The sequence below is a fragment of the Callorhinus ursinus genome, unplaced genomic scaffold (genome assembly GCF_003265705.2).
Source record: "Callorhinus ursinus isolate GAN/ISIS: 27379988/994484 unplaced genomic scaffold, GSC_fseal_2.0 scaffold69, whole genome shotgun sequence".
Lineage (NCBI taxonomy): Eukaryota > Metazoa > Chordata > Mammalia > Carnivora > Otariidae > Callorhinus > Callorhinus ursinus.
The window spans coordinates 3,862,277-3,883,493 of NW_027397131.1; the positions used below are offsets into that span (position 1 = coordinate 3,862,277).

Consider the following 21,217-nt stretch of genomic DNA (forward strand, 5'->3'; position numbering starts at 1 on the left):
GATGTAACAATGCTATAAATTCCGGTTAGATACCAGTGCTTACCTAGGGCTTGGAGCGCTCTTTGATAGAGAATTTAGGGTCAGAATATTATCTTCTTGTAGTAATCAGAAGAACTGAAAGAGAATTGAAAAGGGAATAACTTTCTTGCCAATGAGATTCGCGGTCCTTTGGCCCTGCTGACGCGCAGACTGAACGCATCTCTCCCCTGGTCCAGGACAGGAGCTCCGCAAGCCTCGCTCTTTAAGCTCCTAGAAACAAGGACTCTCAGAGGTCCTGGCCCCTATTTCCTTGCTAGATCAGCCTCAGTGCCTACCTCACATCCCGGACGGCTCTGAAGTTTTTATTTTTTAATTGGACAAATAGCTGAGGCAATCTGCATGCTGCTGGAACCTCGCTGGGGAGGAAGGGAGGCGATGGACGTCGTTTTGAAGCTATCTGTCTAGCAAACACTGCTTCTATATGGGTTATATGCTATAGATAAATAATAAAAAGGCAAAAACAACATTGCTCAATGATTTTATTCACTTGAACTTGAATAGTTCAACTAATCAAATAATCAGAATATTCTTATTTTGTTCTCATAATGGAGGTGGCTAAGGGAACTCTATTCAGCAGCCCGCGGGAGCCAGGACTTGCCCTCCCTCCCTTCCTAGAGCTACCTCAGCTCCCCTCCTCCCCAGGTAAGCACCCCCCCCCCCCGCGAGCCCCCTGCCCTTGCTCCCCCGCCCGCGGCCGCGCAGACCGCCCCGAACGCCCGCCGACTGGGCATGCTCGCGGGGCCGGGCGGCCAGCGGGGAGCGGGTCGGCCCTCCGCCGCGCCTCCACCTGGGCCGAGGCCCGCCCCCCGCGCATCGGCCCCGGCGGGCACCTGGCGGGCGCTGCGGCCACGGCAGGGGGAGGAGACAGCGGCGGGTCGGGCGCCGCGGGACCGCGCTTGGCGTCGCTGAGCCGCCGCCGAACTTTTTCCGCAGAAGTCCCACATTTGGGGGCAGGAGGAGCGGGGCGGGGAGGGGAGAGCGGAGTTCCTGGAAGAAGCAGCGGCAGTAGCTCAACAACATGGCCTCCTCCACCTCCTCCTCTCCCGCCGGCGCCGAGAGCACCCCTTCTGCGCAGGTGAGCGCCGCCCCGCCCCCCTACCTGTGGCTTCCCTCGCGGCGGGGGCGGGGGGGGCAGCCCAGGGCTGGGGGTCCTGGGAGCCGTGCGGCGCAGGGGGCTGCCTGGACGCCTGCCTTCCTGGGGGTGCCGGGCGGGACCGGGAAGGCGAGCGGTGGGGGACCCGATCTCTGCGGGTCACGGGTCCGGCTGCGCGGGACTGGAGTTGCGGCCCGGGGCAGAGACGTGAGCTGGTAATTTGCCCCAGCGCTCGAGCATCCCGAGGAAGGAGGGAGGAGGGCCCAAGGATTTGGGGCTTCTGCTTCGAAACATTTGTCTCCAAGAAAAGTGCGGCCCAGGGCTCGGGACGCCCTCACCTCTTCGGGCTTCCCATCTTTGGGCTTCTGTGGTCTTGGCTCGCGCCTGCAACTCCGTGCCAGGCTGAACCGTTCCGAAGGACACGTTCGAAGTAGGCTGTAGGTTTGGCGCGGAGGAAATCACCTGGTGCTGAAAGTTAACTTCAGAATTAGGATTTTTTTTTTTTTTTTAAAGGTGAGTCGAGATATTTCATTTAATCCGGTAAGGATACAAAATATACGTAAAGATTGGGACACAGATAAAAGGCAGACCAGTACGGATATAGTGGCAGTACCTGGGGGTGGCTTGGGTGGTTTTCCCTCTTCCCCTCTTCCAGAGCCTGCCATAGGCGTTCAAGTAAAACACACACGAAGGAAAAACCGGGTGCGTGATGTGCAAAACCACAGCTTCAAGATAAGTCTCCTTTCCCTTCCACCCCACACCGCCGAACAGATTGCCACCTTTACGCCCAGAGGCGTTCAGCGGCAATTTTGCAGCTGCCACTGGGTGTATAATAGAGGATAATTGGTTTAAAATACTTGCGTATGTTTGCACGTTCATAGGATGTCGACGGAAGGGGCCTCAAGAAATAGTTGTCCTTGGGGAGGGGCCTGGAGGGTGGACGGGTGAAAGGGAGACTTACTTTCACGAACATTTTGGGACTTTTTAAATTTTTATTTTAAAGACTTTATTTATTTATTTGACAGAGAGAGACACAGCGAGGGAGGGAACACAAGCAGGGGGAGTGGGAGAGGGAGAAGCAGGCTTCCCGCGGAGCAACCAGCCTGACGTGGGACTCGATCCCAGGACCCTGGGATCCTGACCTGAGCTGAAGGCAGATGCTTGGACTGAGCCGCCCAGGTGCCCCCCCTCGTTTTTCAAAAGGCATGAGAGTGCATGATCTATTTTTGAAAAATAAGAAATACTACCTTTAAAAAAATCAGGTATGTTCGAGTAGCCTTGAAAGCTATTGAATTGCCCTTGAAACATACAAATTTCCTAGCCCTTATGTCTTTAGTTGTCAAAAACCTCAGGGAGTCAAGGAGAACTCTTCAAAAGAAGACTCTTCAGTCTTGGCAAAGTTAATTGGTGATTTTTATTGCTACCTTGATTCTGAATTTTAATTTTGCTTGTTTGAGAGTAAGTGTGGCTTGTCTAATTTTGGAAGAGACCACTTTCTATTAAAAGCATGGTTGGGAGTCACCCTAGGGTTATAACTCAACCTTATTCCAGGAGGGTAGGCCACTGCAGGTAGGCTGTAGTAGGAAAACTGGAGGGAGACAGTCTTATAGTGGACATGGATTGCTGCCTTAGCAGTTCTGGCATCCTTATAATCTGCTGACCTGGGCTCTGTTGGGTACATCTTTAAGGAAGCAGATTTTCGATACTGAAAGTGAATGTAATATTAAAATCACAGCTCTGAAACAAAAACTGAAATAAAACAATCTATCTTCAACCCAGCTACTGCTATCTTCAGAGCTGATTTCTCTTAGTTCTCAAATTAGTGGAGGATGAATAAGTGAGTTGTGAACCTGGGCTGTGGTTAAATAAATGTTTATTTATGATGAACCATTTATGATGGTTCTCAGTGTTCTTTTTGTTAAAGCATAAATAAATACCTGTTTCATAACCTGCATAGCTATGTGTTAGGCTCCATAGCAGGGAATGTGGCTCAATGTCCTTCAGACAATATAAAGACCAGTTGGTGTGTTTTGGAATCCAAGGAAACACTGTGGATTTTGAATTTGTTTGCATTTTTGTGGCGGTGGTTACATTAAGACTGTGGTTTTCCTTTATTCAGTATTTCAAAAATTTTTCTCCCTTTTACAGTGTTAATGGAGGAAGTGAGTCTGCCTAATTCTGGAATAATATTTTGGTAATTGAAAAGAATATAATTGTTCTGGACTCTCAGTGTTTATTCCTAGGTTGATTTCCAATTAGTAACTTATTTGTTTCAAAGTTACCATTTTTTATGCACAAAATATATTTTTATAGAATATGTTACTGTAATTATAGGAAATCGGCATAATCCCAGTTGGAGATCATGTGAAATTCTAGCCTATATAAGTGGCATTTTTATGTTTTTGAAGAAACTAAATACTTGAAATTGATGAGATGGACTACCTGACACTTTTATACACGAACATTTATGAGTTAACAAATTTTAATTGAAATGTGTAACCTTACCGCAGTGTCTCCTAACTCACTATAAAGTCTACCCTTCTGAGAAGATCAGGGTTACTAATGATCTAATTAGATTTGAAGTAATTTTTCCCTGTATGTATTGACTGGGCTGTTGATCACCTAACTCTACTCTTGGATCTTGCAGTGTGAATGCCAGTGAGGTGTTGGATTAATCCTGGAACAATAAAAGTACCTGGAATAGGGCCATTTAATTTCGATTTTTCATTTTCATCTATGTCAACAACTTAAATTTGTGAAAACAGCTTACATTTTTAAATTACCTTCTATCCACGATATAATTTTTTTTTAAGATTTTATATATTTATTTGAGAAACAGTGAGTGAGAGAGAGAATGAACAGAGGGGAGGGAAAAGGAGAAGCAGACTCCCCACTGAGCAGGGAGCACGATGTGGGGCTCAATCCCAGGACCCTGACATCATGACCTGAACTGAAGGCAGATGCTTAACCGACTGAGCTACCCAGATGCCCCTTCATGATATAATTTTTAAAGTTAATTTGGTATTATCTTCTTTCTATGAGACATTTAAAAATCTTTATTTTTTAATATAAATTTTTATTATTTTTATCTGTTAGATGTGTTTTTTAAATACTAGAAGCCCAACTGTGGTTCGTTACAGCTTGAAAGTTCTGTCAAAGGTAAGTGCAGTCTCTGAGTATCTTTTTTTCTGACCGGACCGTAAATGGATATGGTAATATCTGCAAAATCTGTAGTTTGAAGTATGGTTGAAGTACTCCTGGACACTTGTCTGAGTGAAAATGGGCAAACTATATCTTCCAATGGATTTATATTCAAAAAGACAAAGATTTTTCCAGGAACCAATCAGGTTCCTGAGATGAGATCAGTGGCACCAAAATAGAATCAATTCTTTGATGTTTTATGAAAATCATTCTTAAATTTCCTCTCTTGAGAAGGTCCTGTATGGATTAACTAGCAAATATCTTATGTTGGGCAGGAAGAAAGCAGTCACATGAAAGTTACATGTTTTTGGATCTGAGTAGATAGTATTTTTTTTAATACTTCATAATGTATATTAGTAAACAGAGATTAAGTGAACTAGTGTTTGGACTTGGAGCTTTAAAATATGAGAGAAATCATTTGGTATTTCATCAGATGATGCTTAGTTCCTGCCATTTTCAGAAACTATTAAGGAAAGGGAAATATTGAAAAATTGGCCTTAACATTAATTTTGTTTTCTGGGTAGGGCATGAATATTCAGACGTGCCCTGGTTGATGAAAGAGGCAGATTGGAAGTTAATTTAAATGCCATTGTGGAATAAAGAACTGTATGTTGCCGAATTGGAAATGCTGCTTCCCAAAGTGTTTTTAAGATAATACGGTGATTCACTAGTAGCTATTTTGTCCCTCTAGCATGGAACTGCATTTCTGCTCTAGGCAGCTCCTCTGGGTAATGTTAAGGCTTGATGCCAAGAGTCGGCCATACAAGTGTGGGGCTACTGTTTTCCCCCTTTGTTCGTGTCATGACACTTTATATGGAATCTGGCAAAAAGCAGCTCTGTGACTGCAGCTTTGCTTTTTAACATCGAACACAGGGCTCGACACACAGTAGGCCTGCAATTAATGTTTGCTGAATAAATGATCAAATAAATGATGAAAAGGATCTGGCATTCAGATTTAGGAGCAGCTTTAGCCATTTGAACAATACTTTTGAGCTCCTATAAGTGAAAGGCACTCCCTGTTGCACAGTCTTGGTTTTTACTCTCAAGAAGTTCATAATCCAAGTTACCTAGAGTTTACATAGTACAAGAATCACACAGAGCCAGTAGCAGAAGTTTTTCCATGCCTAGACTTTCATTTAATAATGTGCCTCAGTTTAGTTTGGGCTTTAGTGTATAATCAAGAAGGGAGAATGTAGACAAAAGCACCTAGGAATTTTAGGAGAGGAGCATCAGAGATGGAGAGACTTATACTTCCTGGTTTCTGCACTGAAAAAAGCCACAGAATGGAAATGTGTGAAAAGGTAGAGAGAACTGTCTGGAAAGGTACTCTAATTATTCTTGTTAATGGCTGCCTAGTATTCTGAGTGCAGATAGACCATAATTTATTTACTGTTTTCCCTATTAATAAACACCTTGCTTCCAGTTTTTTGATCTCTATAGACAATGCTGCAAATATCCTTATACATAAAAAAGTTCCCAATCTGGGGCGCCCGGGTGGCTCAGTTGGTTAAGTGTCCGACTTTTGATCTCAGCTCAGGTCTTGATCTCAGAATTGTGAGTTCTGGCCCCCACTTGGGCGCCATGTTGGGGGAGGAGCCTACTTAAAAAAAGTTCATAATCCAATTGGATAGAGAAGACATGCATCTTTAATAATAACAGCCATGATTTCTTGTGCCTGTCATGGTGGATACTGTCTACTTCAAAACAAACTGTAGGGTAGGTATTATTACCTCACCCCCTTTTGTACACAGAGAAACTGAGCTTTCATAGCTTCACAGAAAGGCTATGCAAGTTGCAGTTGGGTAAGGGCTGCATCTGGATTGGAACTCCTGTCTGCTTGAGCAGTGAGCAGGTGATGAGGACGAAATCAGGAGGCCAAGAATGAAGTCCCCATTCCAGTCCCCAAACTCGAGATGTAACCTCAGAATCTTATCACCTCTTGGGCTTTGCTTTCTCTCCTGGAAAGAGTTGGAATAAACAGTTTCTAAGGTTCATTCCAGCTCAATTAGCCTATAATTAAAAAAAAAATGAAATGCTAAGAGAGAGAGGTGTAGATAATTAGTAATAAAGTGATATATTTACTTGTTTCTCAGAAGCATTTCCCCCCTCATATTTTGGCATTCCTGATGTTAAGATAACTTTCCAAATGTTAGGGAGAGGGCTCAGAGCTTCCAGGCTCTCTCTGAATGCCACTCTTTACTGCATCTACACTGTGTTCAGCAATCGGAAGCTTTCTGCTTTTGGGTTTGAATGGAGGCCTCGTTATACAGGCGCGATTGATTAAGTTATTGGCCATTGGTGATTGATTCAACTTCCAGTACCTTTCCCCTCCCTCCTGGAGGTCAGGGGGGTGGGGTGGAACATTCTAACCCTCTAATCCCATAGTTGACTCCACTGGCAGCCAGTCCCCATCCCATCCTTAGGAGCTTTTTAAGAGTCATCTCATTAACATAACAAGACACCTTTACTTCTCTCATCACTTAGGAAATTCTAAGGGTTTTAGGAACTTCATGCCAGAAACAGCGTCAAAGACCAAATATATATATTACTTATAAATTATAATATCACAGAGTACTTCCGTCACGATGGATTTCAGGCTGCTAGTGGGAATTGAACATTGAGTTGGGAAGACGTGCAGACATGGCTCTTTAACAAGCTAGTATTAGCTAGTTGCAGCACACCACTTAGCTACAGTGAAATGCACTGCATTTTTTGGGTTGAATCAATGATTTGTTTATCTATAATGTATTTAGCACTTATCAGGCACACATGCAGACACATGGGTAAATAAGAACTAGTTTTTATTCTCTAGGATATCATAGTTTAGCTGGCTATTTAAATGAATTTTTAAGTAAAGAAAGGGCTCTTGTACTGAGATTCGCTGATCAGCTCAGTTTTCCACTGAGGACAAAGTAACTACCAAGTGGATCCTCAGATATCTGAATTAGAAGTGAGAGAACTGAGGTCTGCAACTGGATTATTAGATGTTAGAATGGTGAAACAGGATTTTTAAGACTTTGTTTCTTTGGAAGTCAAGTTAAGCCCAATAGAGTTTTCTTCCTCTTGTGTATGAATTGGTGCGGGTGCATGTTTATTAATCACATTTATTGAGATACAATTTATAATTTGAGTTATAAAATTCACCATATGTAGGTGTACAGTTAAGTGTCCAAATGTCATACCCCATTACGACGAAATGTTTATCATCTCTGTTCACTTGTGTTCTTTCCCAATTAAACTCTCTCTGATCCTCCAGGCAAATACTACTCTGATTTCTTTCACCATGGATTCATTTTTTTAAAATTTTTTTTTTAAGGATTTTATTTATTCATTTGAGACACAGAGATACAGAGAGAGAGAAGAGAAAGCATGAGCAGGGAGAGAGGCAGAGGGAGAGGGAGAAGCAGGCTCCTTGCTGAGTCAGGAGCCCGACGTGGGGCTCGATCCCAGGACCCTGGGATCATGACCTGAGCCGAAGGCAGACGCCCAACCATCTGAGCCACTCAGGCGCCCCCATTTTGTTTTCTTTTGTACCTGGTTTCTTTCCCTTAGTGGAATGGTTTTTGATATCCGTGCTGTTGTCGGTATTTGTAGATTATTCCCTTTTATCGCTGAGTGTATTTCATTGTGTAGAATGTACCACAAATTGTACATTCATTCAACAGATACTTGAAATGTTTTCAGCTTTTGGCTATTGTGGATAGAGCTGCTATAAACATTTTTGTATATATCTCTTTGTTGACATACGTACCCCGCCTTTTTTGTGTATGTGTGAACAAGGTTAATTACCTGGGAATAGGACTGTAAAGTCAAAAGGTAGGATATAATTGACTGAACAAGAAACCACTCACGTCTTACTTCACATCCTGGAGGATGACTGATCTGAGATCAGAATGGGAGGGAACGGGAAAGTACATGGAGAAATTTTCCTTTGGTATATGTTTAATACGAGAATTTTTGAAAATATGATTTTGACTAGGAGCATATTGAGAAAAAATTGATGTTAAGTAAAGCTTTACAAGCTTGTAAAAGAAAGTGTAGTTCCAAAGAGAAAACCATAAGTTTAATAACTTTATTGAGATATAATTTATATACATAAAATTCACTTAATGTATACAATTCAATAAATTTTAGTATGTTTACAGAGCCAGAAAATCATTGCCACAATCTAATTTTAGAACATTACTATTACCCTCCAAGAAGTGCTCACTTATGGTAAAAAAAACAAAACAAGACCCATGGTGTTGGAGTTAAGACCTGTGTTTTAGTTTGAGTTTTCCTGGTTAGCAATTGCATGACCTTGGTAAGCCAAATCTCAGTTTCTACACCTTTGACAGAGATGAAGATATCTCCTTTACAATGTTCTTTAAAAGGATTATAAGTAATGCCCACAAAGCACTTGGCCCATAATAAATACTAAACAAATGGTAGTGTTTATTGTTGAACTGTGTCTGCATTTTTGTAATTTCTGTGGTATTTTGTTCATATCCTTATAACTGCGTCACTAGCCTGCTCTCTACTAAGGATATCTTTGAACATATCTTTTAGGAGGAAATGAGGTGGAGGGGAAAGAGGACTTTAGAGTGACCTGCTGAGGTTTTCTGTCTCTTCCATTTAATTGCTGTTTTGGGGAAATCACTTAACTGTGTCTGCTTCCGTATGTGAGGAACCAGAGCAAGAACACCTCCCTTGCAGGATTGTTCTCAGTGGTTGAGACATATACATGACATAACTGATATAGTAGGTGCTCAATAAATAGGAAGTGTTATTCCGTGATATCGGAAGCAACCATCTTTGAAGTATTCATACCTAGGAGTAAAATTTATGTACAGAATTCAAGGCATAGATGGAAAATTTGCTCATGTACGACATGCATATTTGCTGTATAAACTTTTGTATTTTAGTACTAGTGGAGTGCTAGGTACATAGTCCTTAGTAAAACGTTTAATCAAATGAATGCGTAGATGGATAAAGAAGAAAAAACATTTTCCACATACTGTTTTAGTCTCCCTCAATGTTTAGGTATCTAAGAGAAAGTTTCATTTTCCAAGCTTCAAGTTTATTCACTTCTCACCTGCTATTTGGCAGGACGGGGAGCAGGATAATTAGAAATTATCCTAAGAACAAAAATCACAACAGTAATTGCTGATATTCATAAACAGCTGTTTATATTTTTTAAAAGGACTTTCATGTCATTTCTTTAAATTTGTGTCTCAACAACCATATCAGGCAGTGGGAGTAAATTGTGTCATTTTAGGGAAAAGAAAGAGAAGGTTCAGAGGCGGACTTGTTCCAGAGTGGCAAAGCAAATGAGGGAAGGGGGCAATAAATCAGAAGCCTTGCATGTTGCTGGTGGGAGCTGGGACTGGGGCAGCTGTTTGGGAAACATCTGGAATTACTTAAGCAGATTAGCTGTTTACTGTCAACAATTTCATTCCTACAGGTGGACACTGGCATGTGTCCCATAGGTCCCCAAGAGCACATGTCCCAGGTTTTTCACTGCTGTGTTATCGGTGGTGGTGGTGGGGGAAATGGGAGGTAACTGGGCGACCATCCCCAGGAGAGGGAGAGGGAGAGGGAGAGGGAGAGCTGTGGGTGCACAGCATGGGATTTCTGCAGCCATTAGGGGCAACAGATTAGATAAACAAAAGCAACATAATGGATTTTAAGAATAGAGTGCTTGGTGAAAAATACAAGAGTGAGAGGTATATTGTTTATGTGAATTAAAAATTCATAAGCATAGCACAGTACACATCTTGTAAAAACACTTACATAAAATGCTCATTAGTGGGGCCCAGCTAATGGGGGAGGCTATGGAGATAAAAAGGAATCGATCAATAAATAAAAGAGAATAATGATAATGTGCCATGGACCATTAAGGATGGCTCACTCAACCTGCTGAATGGTGAAGTTAAAAACAAGAAAACAGTATATTGATAGAGTTTGAATACCTTTTTGTGATCTCTGTTACCACTAGGCTTGACCAGAGAGACCCTGCTGTCATTCCACTGGGTAGGACGGATATTCCAAATGAAATAAAATTTGGATTGGTTTCTGAGGTTTCAAGGAAAATTTCTCAGAGAGCAACTCCTTTTTTTTTTTTAAATAAAGATTTATAATGTGGTATACTTGGTATAATTTAAAAATTAAGTTCCTTTTAAATTTGTATTTTGGGTAATAGAGACTGATGTGTCATATAGTACAGTTTTTTTTTAATCTTTTTTTTTTTTAAAGATTTTCTTTATTTGACAGAGAGAGACACAGGGAGAGAGGGAACACAAGCAGGGGGAGTGGGAGAGGGAGAAGCAGGCTTCCCGCTGAGCAGGGAGCCTGATGTGGGGCTCGATCCCAGGACCCCAGGATCATGACCTGAGCCGAAGGCAGACGCTTAACGACTGAGCCACCCAGGCGCCCCATATAGTACAGTTTTTATGGAATTAGAATGTCATATACTAAATGTTTAATTCTAAAATGATAAGCTGTCCTTATCATTCTTCATGGATTCAAAAGATTGTCTACATGTATGTTTTTTCCAAATGGATGGAAATTTCCAAATGAAATGTGATTTTTTTTTGACAGGTATCTCTCCTATTGTAGTATTTGTTTTCCAAATTAAATCTGAAGTATGATAGATGTCTTTCCTGATGGGGGTGGGGCAGCATAAAACAGTACAGCTTTATTATGTTGCAGTTCTAGAGGTCAGAAGCCCAAAACGGGTTGGTAGGGACTTTGTTCCTTCTGGAGGCTCCAGGGGAGAATCCTTTTCTTTACTTTTTCCAGCTTCTAGAGCCCACTTGAGGCTCTTGGCTGTGCATTATGTTGACCTCTGCTTTGATCATTTTGAATAGGTTCCTTTTTAGTTTACCTTGACTTTCTATTCACTATTTGTGATACTTCTGAAAGATAGGTATGTAAAATGGTTATAATTATGTTTTGCACATGTTGTACAGTTTTTTAACAACTGTCCTGATTGTTTAAAGAAGTCACAATGGTTAAAAATTCAACTCAAAATTATCAGCCTTTCAAAGTGTTCATCTATCACTACTGTGGAGGAGTTGCTGGTGTTCAATAGGCAAACTTTGCTAAGACAAGAAGGACACCCAATTATTTTAATGATAGGTGTAGAAGTTGGAGAGAAATTGATTACATCCTTGGTGCTCCCAGTGTCCATCTGTTTGTGAGTGGTGCGCAGACAAGAGTTTCAGGTTTACCAGTAATACACAGAGGAAGGCCTAGTTCTTGTGTAAGAGTTTCATCTACAGTACCATGTAATAAAATGTTGACAACCGAGAGTTGATTTTAATGCTGTTTTGTCTTAACAACATAAATAAAATAGTAAGAAAAGGGAAGCATTGCTAGCTAGTAAAAGGGAATCAAGCTCAGTGTCAGGATATGTGACAATGAGATTCATAAGTGTGATTTTGAGCTGTTCTGCAATTCAGTTTCCTTATCTACAGAATGGGGTTAATGATAATGCCTACTTTATCTACCTTGGAGTTGTAAGGATCAAATTGTATGATGAGGTAATTTATTTAATTCAAATTGCTTAGTGCTGTATGAACATATTGGTGTGTGTGTGTGTGTTTTACCTATTAGTTTTTTTACAATGTGCTGCTTTTTTTTTTTTTTTTTTAAGATTTTGGTTATTTATTTGACAGAGACAGAGATAGCAAAGGCACGTACACAAGCAGGGGGAGTGGGAGAGGGAGAAGCAGGCTTCCCGCCGAGCAGGGAGCCTGATATGGGGCTCGATCCCAGGACCCTGGGACCATAACCTGAGCCGAAGGCAGATGCCCAATGACTGAGCCCCCCAGGCACCCTGTGCTGCTTTTCATTATGATAGCTGGCCATTGAACAAACTTAGTATCCTGGCAAATATGATAATTCATAGCAAATAATATCTCAGTGATGGTTTGGTACTTTAAAATTGATCTCAAGAAATATAAGATTTTTAGCGTCTCTGAGATTTTGGCAATTTTTAATTAAAGCATTAGGTATGCCAGGAAACTGCTATTTTATTTATTTATTTTTAAGATTTTATTTATTTATTTGAGAGAGAATGAGAGACAGAGAGCATGAGAGGTAGGAGGGTCAGAGGGAGAAGCAGACTCCCTGCCGAGCAGGGAGCCCGATGCGGAGCTTGATCCCTGGACTCCAGGATCATGACCTGAGCCGAAGGCAGTCGCTCAACTAACTGAGCCACCCAGGCGCCCCATGGAAATTGCTATTTTAGTTTGCTGGTCCAGCAGAACAGGTATGTACACAATAATTAAAATCTTGGAGCTCCGGGGCACCTGGGTGGCTCAGTTGTTAAGCGTCTGCCTTTGGCTCAGGTCATGATCCTGGGGTCCTGGGATTGAGCCCCACATCGGGCTCCCTGCTCTGCAGGAAGCCTGCTTCTCCCTCTCCCCCTGCTTGTGTTCCCTCTCTCGCTGTGTCTCTCTGTCAAATAAATAAATAAAATCTTAAAAAAAAAAAATCTTGGAGCTCCATGCTGCATTTTGCAAAGTCTGGTTAGATTGCAGAGCTGTTACCGAGTATGAAATGGCATGGCTTTGATTGGTGTGGGTATCTACTTAAGTCTCCATTGAATCCCTCAATATGTAGTACTTATTGGCCTGAAATTCTCCAGGTGTTTGAAGAGTCAGTGTAATGAACTGCCCTCTCAGTTGGCAAATTTGGGTTTAGTGTATTATTTAATGTATATGTGCTTGGTCAGATCACTTTACTTCTACAGAGTGTCCTCTTAACTGGTAAGATTTCTGTCTGCTTGAAGAGTCTCCATGTTCTGAAATCCAGACTGTGGTGATGCTCTCAATCAAAAACTAGTACATGTTGTTTTGCAGAACCTCCCAGTATGCTAATTCTAAGCTGTAGGTTTGCCCAGAAATTGATGAAGACTCTGGAGGGATGAGTAAATACCTAATGTACACGGATTCCTGAAGAAGCCTTTTATCTGTTTGTGACCATTGCTTACCTCATGACCTTTCTCCCTTTCTCATGTAATGAGGTACAAATACTCAGTTCTGCTCCCCACATATCACCCCCCCTTTTTTTTACTGATTTTTAAAAATAGAGATTATTGATAGAATCGATGATAAAAATGAAGCTAATCTATCTTTCTTGCTTATGATAGGTAGCAGCTAAAATCTGTAATTTTGTCTCAGGTCATGATCTCAGGGTCATGAGATTGAACCCCACATCTGATTCTCTCTCCAGCTTCTGGGGACTGCGTTCATAGGCGTTCAGAATGGTCCAGCATTTGACATACCGCCATAGGCTATCCTACAATTCACCTCTAACAAAAAATAGTCCATCTTGAACCCCTGGTAATAGAATCATTCACCTTTATACCAAGAAAATTGGAAAAACACCAAAATCTGCATCAAGCGTGTGCCCAGGCCATCTTTGAAGAGGAGTTCGTGCTGGGAGACCTAAAGTCCTTATGAGGTTGTCTAAAAATGAGAGAACACGTCTGTAGGACCTATGGTGGTTCCATGTGTGCTAAGTGTGTTCGTGACAGGATCAAGCATGCTTTCCTTATTGAGCAGAAAATTATGAACATGTTGAAGGCATAAGCACGGAGTCAGAAAGCTAAATTAAAAAAAAATTAAGCTTGAGTAATAAAAAAAAGCAAAATGCAAAAAAAAAAAAATTCTCTCCCACTGCTTCTCTCTCTCCATCTTAAAAAAAAAAAAGGAAAAGCAACTGGCCAATAAACATGAAAAAATGTTAAATTCATAAGTCTTAAGAGATTAAAAAGACTACTTTCTGTTTGCATTTTATCTACTGGATTGGCCAAAAAAAAGGTCCTCTTTAGGGTATTGAGGCTATGGACCTTTCTGAGTGTCAGTTGTACAACTTTTTTGTTGAGGGGGAGATGAGAAGAACCTAGGTACACTATATGTTAAGATAAGATAAAACATGCTTCCCCTTTGCTCTAGCAACCCAGTTTTAGGAGCTTATGCTATTGAAGTTAAAACCTCAAAAACCTCAAAAATAAAACAACAACAAAGTATATAAGGACATATTTACAAGGATATTTATTCCAACAGTGTTTGTAAAGCAACAACACTGGAAACAAACAAAATTTAAACCTTAATGGGACTGGTTGAATGCATATGGTTTCTCTATTATATGGAATATGATTAAAGTAATTTAACAATAAGTTAGAGCTACACATAGTGAACTGGAAGGATGTGCATTATTTATTAAGAGTGTAGCATGATCCAAGTTTGATAACAAAAAAAAAGGACAGTCATAGAATTTGAGCATAAGTTGTTGTTGATTGATTTGGTTACCTCGGGGATGGGATTTTGAAGGAAGGGGAATTATTAAATTTTCATTTCACTTGATATGTTAAAATGAGCATATACTTTATAATAAAAAAAATCCAATAAGGCAAAAACAAAATCAAGGAACGAAAAATTTAAGTTAAAGGAAAAGCAGAAACCCTTTTCCCTTGGATGTCTTTTCCTTGTGTACATTTTTATACTACTATTTATTGTACATTTGATATTAGGAGCGTTCCTTATTCATAGTCACAGAACTCAAGTCTAAAATGGTTGGTATCTGTGCTTGTGGAAGTTTTCTCAGTGCTAATTAAGATTTGTGGTTCTTTTGCACAGGCCTACAGTTTAGAAATTATATTTGGAACTGAGCTGGAGCTATATGGAATTTTTGTTTGGATGTTGATGTCATAATCATGCTTTTAGAGGGTTCAATTAAGAATGCTGATTTTCTTCTTTCATGCCCCAAATTGGGGTAGTCCTATCTTTATCCTTTTTATTTCCAGGTAAGTAGAGTTCTTGCCTTATTGGGTCCTTTCATTTTTATTCTTGCCTTGCTTTTTATTAACGTTTAAGTTCTTTAACTTTTTTCTTAATTACAAGAACAAATCTTACTCATTCCTGAAAAATCAGAAACACAGTCAAGTAAATACCAAACAAACCCAACTGCTTGCCTCCAGAGCAAAAAATCGTGCAAATCCCACTCATTTGATAATCAGTGTCTCAGTCCCTTGGTAGCTTTCTTTCAAACTGTTCATTGCGAGTATTTTCTGTAGAGTAATAAATGAAGGCCAGACTGTGTTGTAAGGAATAATTATGTTACTTAAAAATGGGTTTTTTGGATGATATGTTGGGCGTGGGTATGGAGTAACACCACAGAGAGGCCCGTGAACGTGAAAGATTTAGTTACCTCCACAGGCCCCTGGGGCACAGCAGAACATGCAGGGGCCCGTATGGCAGGAGGCTTCAAAGGGAGCAGGGTGGAGTACACAAGCCAGAGACAGGAGAGGATTTCATCGGTGCATTTGGATATCACTAGTTCATAGTCAAGGGTGGACAAGAAGGGGAGCTTGTGCCTGGTTGTCTGGGTTGGGTTTTCATGGTCTGTTTGTGGGGATGTTGATGCATCAGGTAAATAAAAATTTTAAAATATTTGCAATGCACAGACAAATCTGAATATCCATCCCTAGAGCTGGTTGATTTATAGCTTCATTTTCTTATCTGGAAAATGGGCACAATAAATAGTACACCGTAGGGTTGTTGCTAGCACTAAGTTGTAAGGATCAGTGCTTGGTTCACAGGAAGTTCTTTTTATTGTTGTGTTTAAAGGTTTCATATGTAGTACTGTTTTTATTGAGCAGGTAATACATGTTCAATGTAGAGATGTCAGTCACAGTGTTCTGAACCTTATAAAACAGCGACACCCTGGGGTCAAAGGACCAGACTGCTCCCTGATGCAGGTGGCTCTAGGGCCTGTGGCCACACTTGGCCCTTTTTCATTGCCCTAAAGACTGAGAGATGAATAATCCCCTACTTCTGACCCATGTGGGGCTTTATCATATGTTATCGTAAGTGGAACATACACAAACAACGTGGACATTTTTATGTCCCCTTTATTTTTTGAGTAGCCAAATCTTCCTTCAGATGACAGATGGTACCAGTTTACGTCCCACCAGAAGTATACAGGAGCGCCTACGTCCTGAGCTTCTTGCAGCACAGCATTATTTTTTCCTTCACCTTTATGAACATGATTGGTGAAAAGTGGCCCCACATTGTTTTACTTTGTGGTTATACATTTTTGATCAATGTAAAAGTAAAATATGGAGTACTAGCTTTTGGAAAAGATCAAGCTCCTCAGGGGATAAAGTGTGCAGGCACCAGTACCCTACAGCCTTGTAAATCACTAGCTGGGCCAGAAGCTGCTGTTGGTCTCTGCTCTTTATTTACACTTGTCCTAGGAGCTCAGCTACTCACATTACATTGCTGTACTTTGTGTTTCTGGTGACAGTTGTGTGATCTGCTATTAAACTGAGATTCAACATGGAAATCTCTGTTCTGAAAATTTTCCCCTTTACTACTGATGAGTGTGAAATTGCAGGAGAATATAGAAGACTATCCATGACTTTAGTGGAAGGTTGAGACTTATTTCCTGGCTAGAGATCCAAAGAATTGTCCTTACTATGTTCGACATCTTTTTTCTTAGCAATATTTAATCACATAGTTTGCTTTGGCAACACAAAGTTTATCTCTCCAAATGCTTGCTTTATTTATGAGAAGTTATATTTAGATTACATTGATCACTTTTTTCACACTTTTTTTTTCTCTCAGTTTTCCTTGAGAGATGGCACAAAAAGTAGTAAAAATGTGAATTCAATACTTAGAATGACATGTTCTAGCTTTCTTGGATTTTGGTGTTAAAATAAAATTTTTGTGGGGTATGGTATTAATGATTCTTGATAAAGATTCTTATCTTTTCATGTCATACTCCTGTCTTGTAATGGGTCCACAAGAAAACTTGAATACATGTATTATATGTAGCAATAGTGTGTGATTCTTCAGAGGAAAACATGACATTCCTAACTAACCATCTGAAGCGAATTTCCTAATGTTGGAGCTAGATTTATTTTAATTTGTACATACATTTTCATAGTTTTTCTTGTACTAGGGACAGTTTGTTAAGGGATAGAGATATGCTAATGTGGTCAACATTGTCCTCAAATTTCAAATCTCTGATCTTCAGATTAGAACCTTAATATTTTTTGGCTGAAGGCCATCGCAAAGCTTGAATTAAAAAAAAAATCATGAAAACAAATATAACATTCATGCTAGAATAGAGTTGCAAATATATAAAACTGCCATTTAAGAAGAAATTTCTTAAACTGTTGTTAATCTTAAAAAGTAAAACAGTCAGGGGTGCCTGGGTGGCTCAGTAGGTTGAGTGTTTTGTTTCTTGATTTCGGCTCAGGTCATGATATCAGGGTTGTGAGATCAAGCCCCACATTGGGATCTGCGCAGGGAGTCCGCTTGAGATTCTCTCTCTCTCTCTCTCTCTCTCTCAAGTAAATAAAATCTTAAAGAAAAACTGTCAGTTATTTTATAGCAAAAATGAGTTTACTCGAATAACGTAGAATTGCAATTCAAGACATGCAAGCTACAGTAAAACTATGGACAAGTCTAACAAACAAAGGAGAGGAAGTGAAAAAGCAGGAGTTCAGGGCTATGATGGTTTCTCATTGGCTGAATTGCAGGAGTAGTTGATTTCTTGCAAGAGATGCAATGTGCATCTTTCCCTTTTGGGGCCTGTAATTAGTATTCTTTTTTGTTGACTGTTCTTCTGTTGTGGTCTGTAATTGACAGTTCTTCCTGTAATTGACATTCAGTAGTACAGGCTCCCTCTCCTAGCCTGCTGACTGCACTTTAGTGAGGTTTCTCTTTATCAATTTTCACGTTTTCAGTATAGCTCATTAGTTACAGTATCTAAAATAACTTTTATGCTGGCTTTAGAAGGAAATCCAAACAAAAACTCCCCAGAATTTACCCTCTTGCCATTATCCAAATACACGGCCTCTCCCTATTTCTGCTTTTATTCGATTCCTTCTGAGTATTCTCCCACCTCATCTACCCTGGAAAGGTCTCCTGTAGTTTATGCCCATTCTTTGACTATCACCTCTTTGTAAAGGCTTTTTGACCTGTATCTCTGTCTCTCCCACCACCAGATGTGTGTGCGTATGTGTTTTCAGGGCTTGAATGCCTTTATGTATTATACCTTTAATTTATCTGATACTGACACACTTCTTCCTTCCAGGCACTCTGCTGAGACTGGATTTTCAATGGCAAATAAAACACTGTCTTTGCTCTCAAGTACCAATATATATTTTTAATTAATAGACTTTATTTTCTAGAGTGGTTTTAGGTTTACCGAAAAATAGTAAAGTACAAAGATCTTCCATATACCACATTCTTCTCTAACCCCACACACAGATTCTTCTATTACGTTAGCATGGTACCTTTGTTACAACTGATGAACAGTATTCACACATTATTATTAACTAAAACCCAAAGATCACATTAGTGTTCAGGTTTTGTGTTTTGACAAGTGTATAATGTCTGTATCCTCCATTGCAGTATCATACTAAACATCCCTGGTGCTCACTTACTGATCCCTTTTTCCTCCCCCAGTACCCTGGCAACCATTGATTGTTCTACTGTCTGTAGTTTACCTTTTCCCAAATTTCATATAGTTGGAATTATGCCTTTCAGACTGGCTTCTTTTACTTAGTAATATGCATTTAAGTTTCCTGTGTGTGTGTGTGTGTGTGTGTGTGTGTGTGTGTGTGTGTGGCTTGATAACTCATTTCTTTTTAGTGCTGAATAATATTCCATTGTCTGGATGTAACACAGTTTATTTACCCATTCACCTACTGAAGGGCATCTTGGTTGTTTCCAAGTTTTGGCAATTATAAATAAAGCTGCTATAAACCTTCATGTGTAATTTTTTTGGGTAGACATAATTTTTAACTTATTTGAGTATCATGAAGCATAATTGCTGGATCATATGGTAAGACTATAGTTAGCTTTGTAAGAAACTACCAATTGTCTTCTAAAGTCGTAACATTTTGCATTCCTATCAGCAATTTGAGAGTTCCTGTTGCTCCACATCTTAGTCACCACTTGGTATTGTCAGTGTTTGGAGTTTTTACCCATTTTAATAGGTATTTGGTAGTTTCTCATTGTTTTAATTTGCAATTCCTTGATGGCATATGATGTAGATCATCTTTTCATATGCTTATTTGCCATCTGTATGTCTTATTTGGTTAAGTTCCTGTTCAGATCATTTGTCCATTTTTATTTTTGTTTTATTAATTCCCCCATTTTTAAATTGGATTGTTTATTTTCTGATTGTTTAGTTTTAAGAATTCTCTGTATATATATATGTGTGTTTTTAAAGATTTTTATTTATTTATTTGACAGAGAGAGACACAGCGAGAGAGGGAACAGAAGCAGGGGGAGTGGGAGAGGGAGAAGCAGGCTCCCCGCCGAGCAGGGAGCCCGATGTGGGGCTCGATCCCAGGACCCTGGGACCATGACCTGAGCCGAAGGCAGATGCCTAACAACTGAGCCACCCAGGCACCCCTTCTCTGTATATTTTGGATACAAGTCCTTTATTAGATATGTACTTTGCAAATATTTTCTCTTGTTTTTATTTATCTATTTTTAAAGATTTTATTTATTTGTCGGGGAGAGAAAGGGAGAGAGCGCACAAACAGAGGGAGTGGCAGGCAGAGGGAGAAGCAGGCTCCCCGCTGAGCAAGGAGCCCAGTGCAGGACTCAATCCCGGGACCCTGGGATCATGACCTGAGCCGAGGCAGATGCTTAACTTCTCTTTCTTTTAATAGTGTCTTTCATAGAACAGAAGTGTTTTTTTTTTTTTTTAAGATTTTATTTGTTTATTTGCCAGAGAGAGCAAGCACAAGCAGGGGGAGTTGCAGGCAGAGGGAGAAGCAGGCTCCCCGCCGAGCAAGGAGCCAAACGTGGGACTTGATCCAAGGACCTCAGGACTGCGACCCGAGGTGAAGGCAGACGTTTAGCCGAGGGAGCCACCCAGGCGTCCCAGGGCAGAAGTTTTTGATTTTTAATGGAGTCCAACTTAAATTTTTCTTTCATGGATAATGCCTTTGGTATTGTATCTAAAACTCATCACCAAACCATCTATGTCTAGATTTTTTCCTATGTTATCTCCTAGAAGTTTTACAGTTTTGTGTTTTATGGTTTTATAGTTTTATGTTTTGTGGATTTACATTTATAGGACCATGATCCATTTTGAATTAATTTTTGGGCAAGGTGTAAGGTCTGTGTCTAGATTCATGTTTTTGCATATGGATGTCCAGTTTTCTAATACCATTTGTTGAAAAGACTATCCTTTCTCCATTAAATCAGTGTTGCTCTTTTGTTAAAGAAGACTTGAGTATGGGACGCCGGGCCGGGGTGGCTCAGTCGGTTGGGTGTCTGCCTTTGGCTCAGGTCATGATCCCAGGGTCCTGGGATGGAGCCCTGCATTGGGCTCCCTGCTCAGCGGGAGCCTGCTTCTCCCTCTGCCTGCCTCTCCTCCTGCTTCTACTCTCTCTCTCTCTCTCAATCTGATGAATAAATAAAATCTTAAAAAAAAAAAGACTCAATATATTTGTATGCATCTATTTCTGGGTTCTTTATTCTGTTCCATTGATCTGTTTGTCTATTCATGTACCAATAACAGCCTGTCTTGATTACTGTAGCTCTGTAGTAAGTCTTCAAGTCAGGAAATGTCACTTCTTTGATACTGCACTCGTTATTTCTGGGTCTTTTGCCTCTCCATATAAATTTTAGAATCATTTTTTTGATATACACAAAATAACTTGGGATTTTATTTTTAAATTGAAGTATTAGTTTTAGGAGTACAACATAGTGATATGACAATTCTATACTTTATGCAATACTCACCACAGGTGTAGTTACCATCTGTCACCATGCAATGCTATTACAATACCATTGCCTATATCCCCTATATTTGTCCCTGTGACTTACTCATTCCAGAACTGGAAGCCTGTGCCACTCCCCT

The 21,217-nt window shown here is 40.3% G+C and overlaps 1 protein-coding gene and 1 pseudogene across 1 annotated transcript in view; both read left to right on the plus strand.

Moving 5' to 3' along the window:
- Nucleotides 1-850: 850 nt before the first annotated feature.
- The window catches only part of ANK3 (ankyrin 3), a 681,670-nt gene continuing 661,303 nt past the window's right edge, over nt 851-21,217 (plus strand). Inside the window, exon 1 of the mRNA XM_073886212.1 lies at nt 851-1,114. Within this exon, the coding sequence (XP_073742313.1) occupies nt 1,058-1,114 (57 nt within the window). The 5' untranslated portion in view covers nt 851-1,057. The remainder of the gene's footprint in view (nt 1,115-21,217) is intronic.
- Nucleotides 13,584-13,947, plus strand: LOC141371342 (large ribosomal subunit protein eL34-like; annotated as a pseudogene).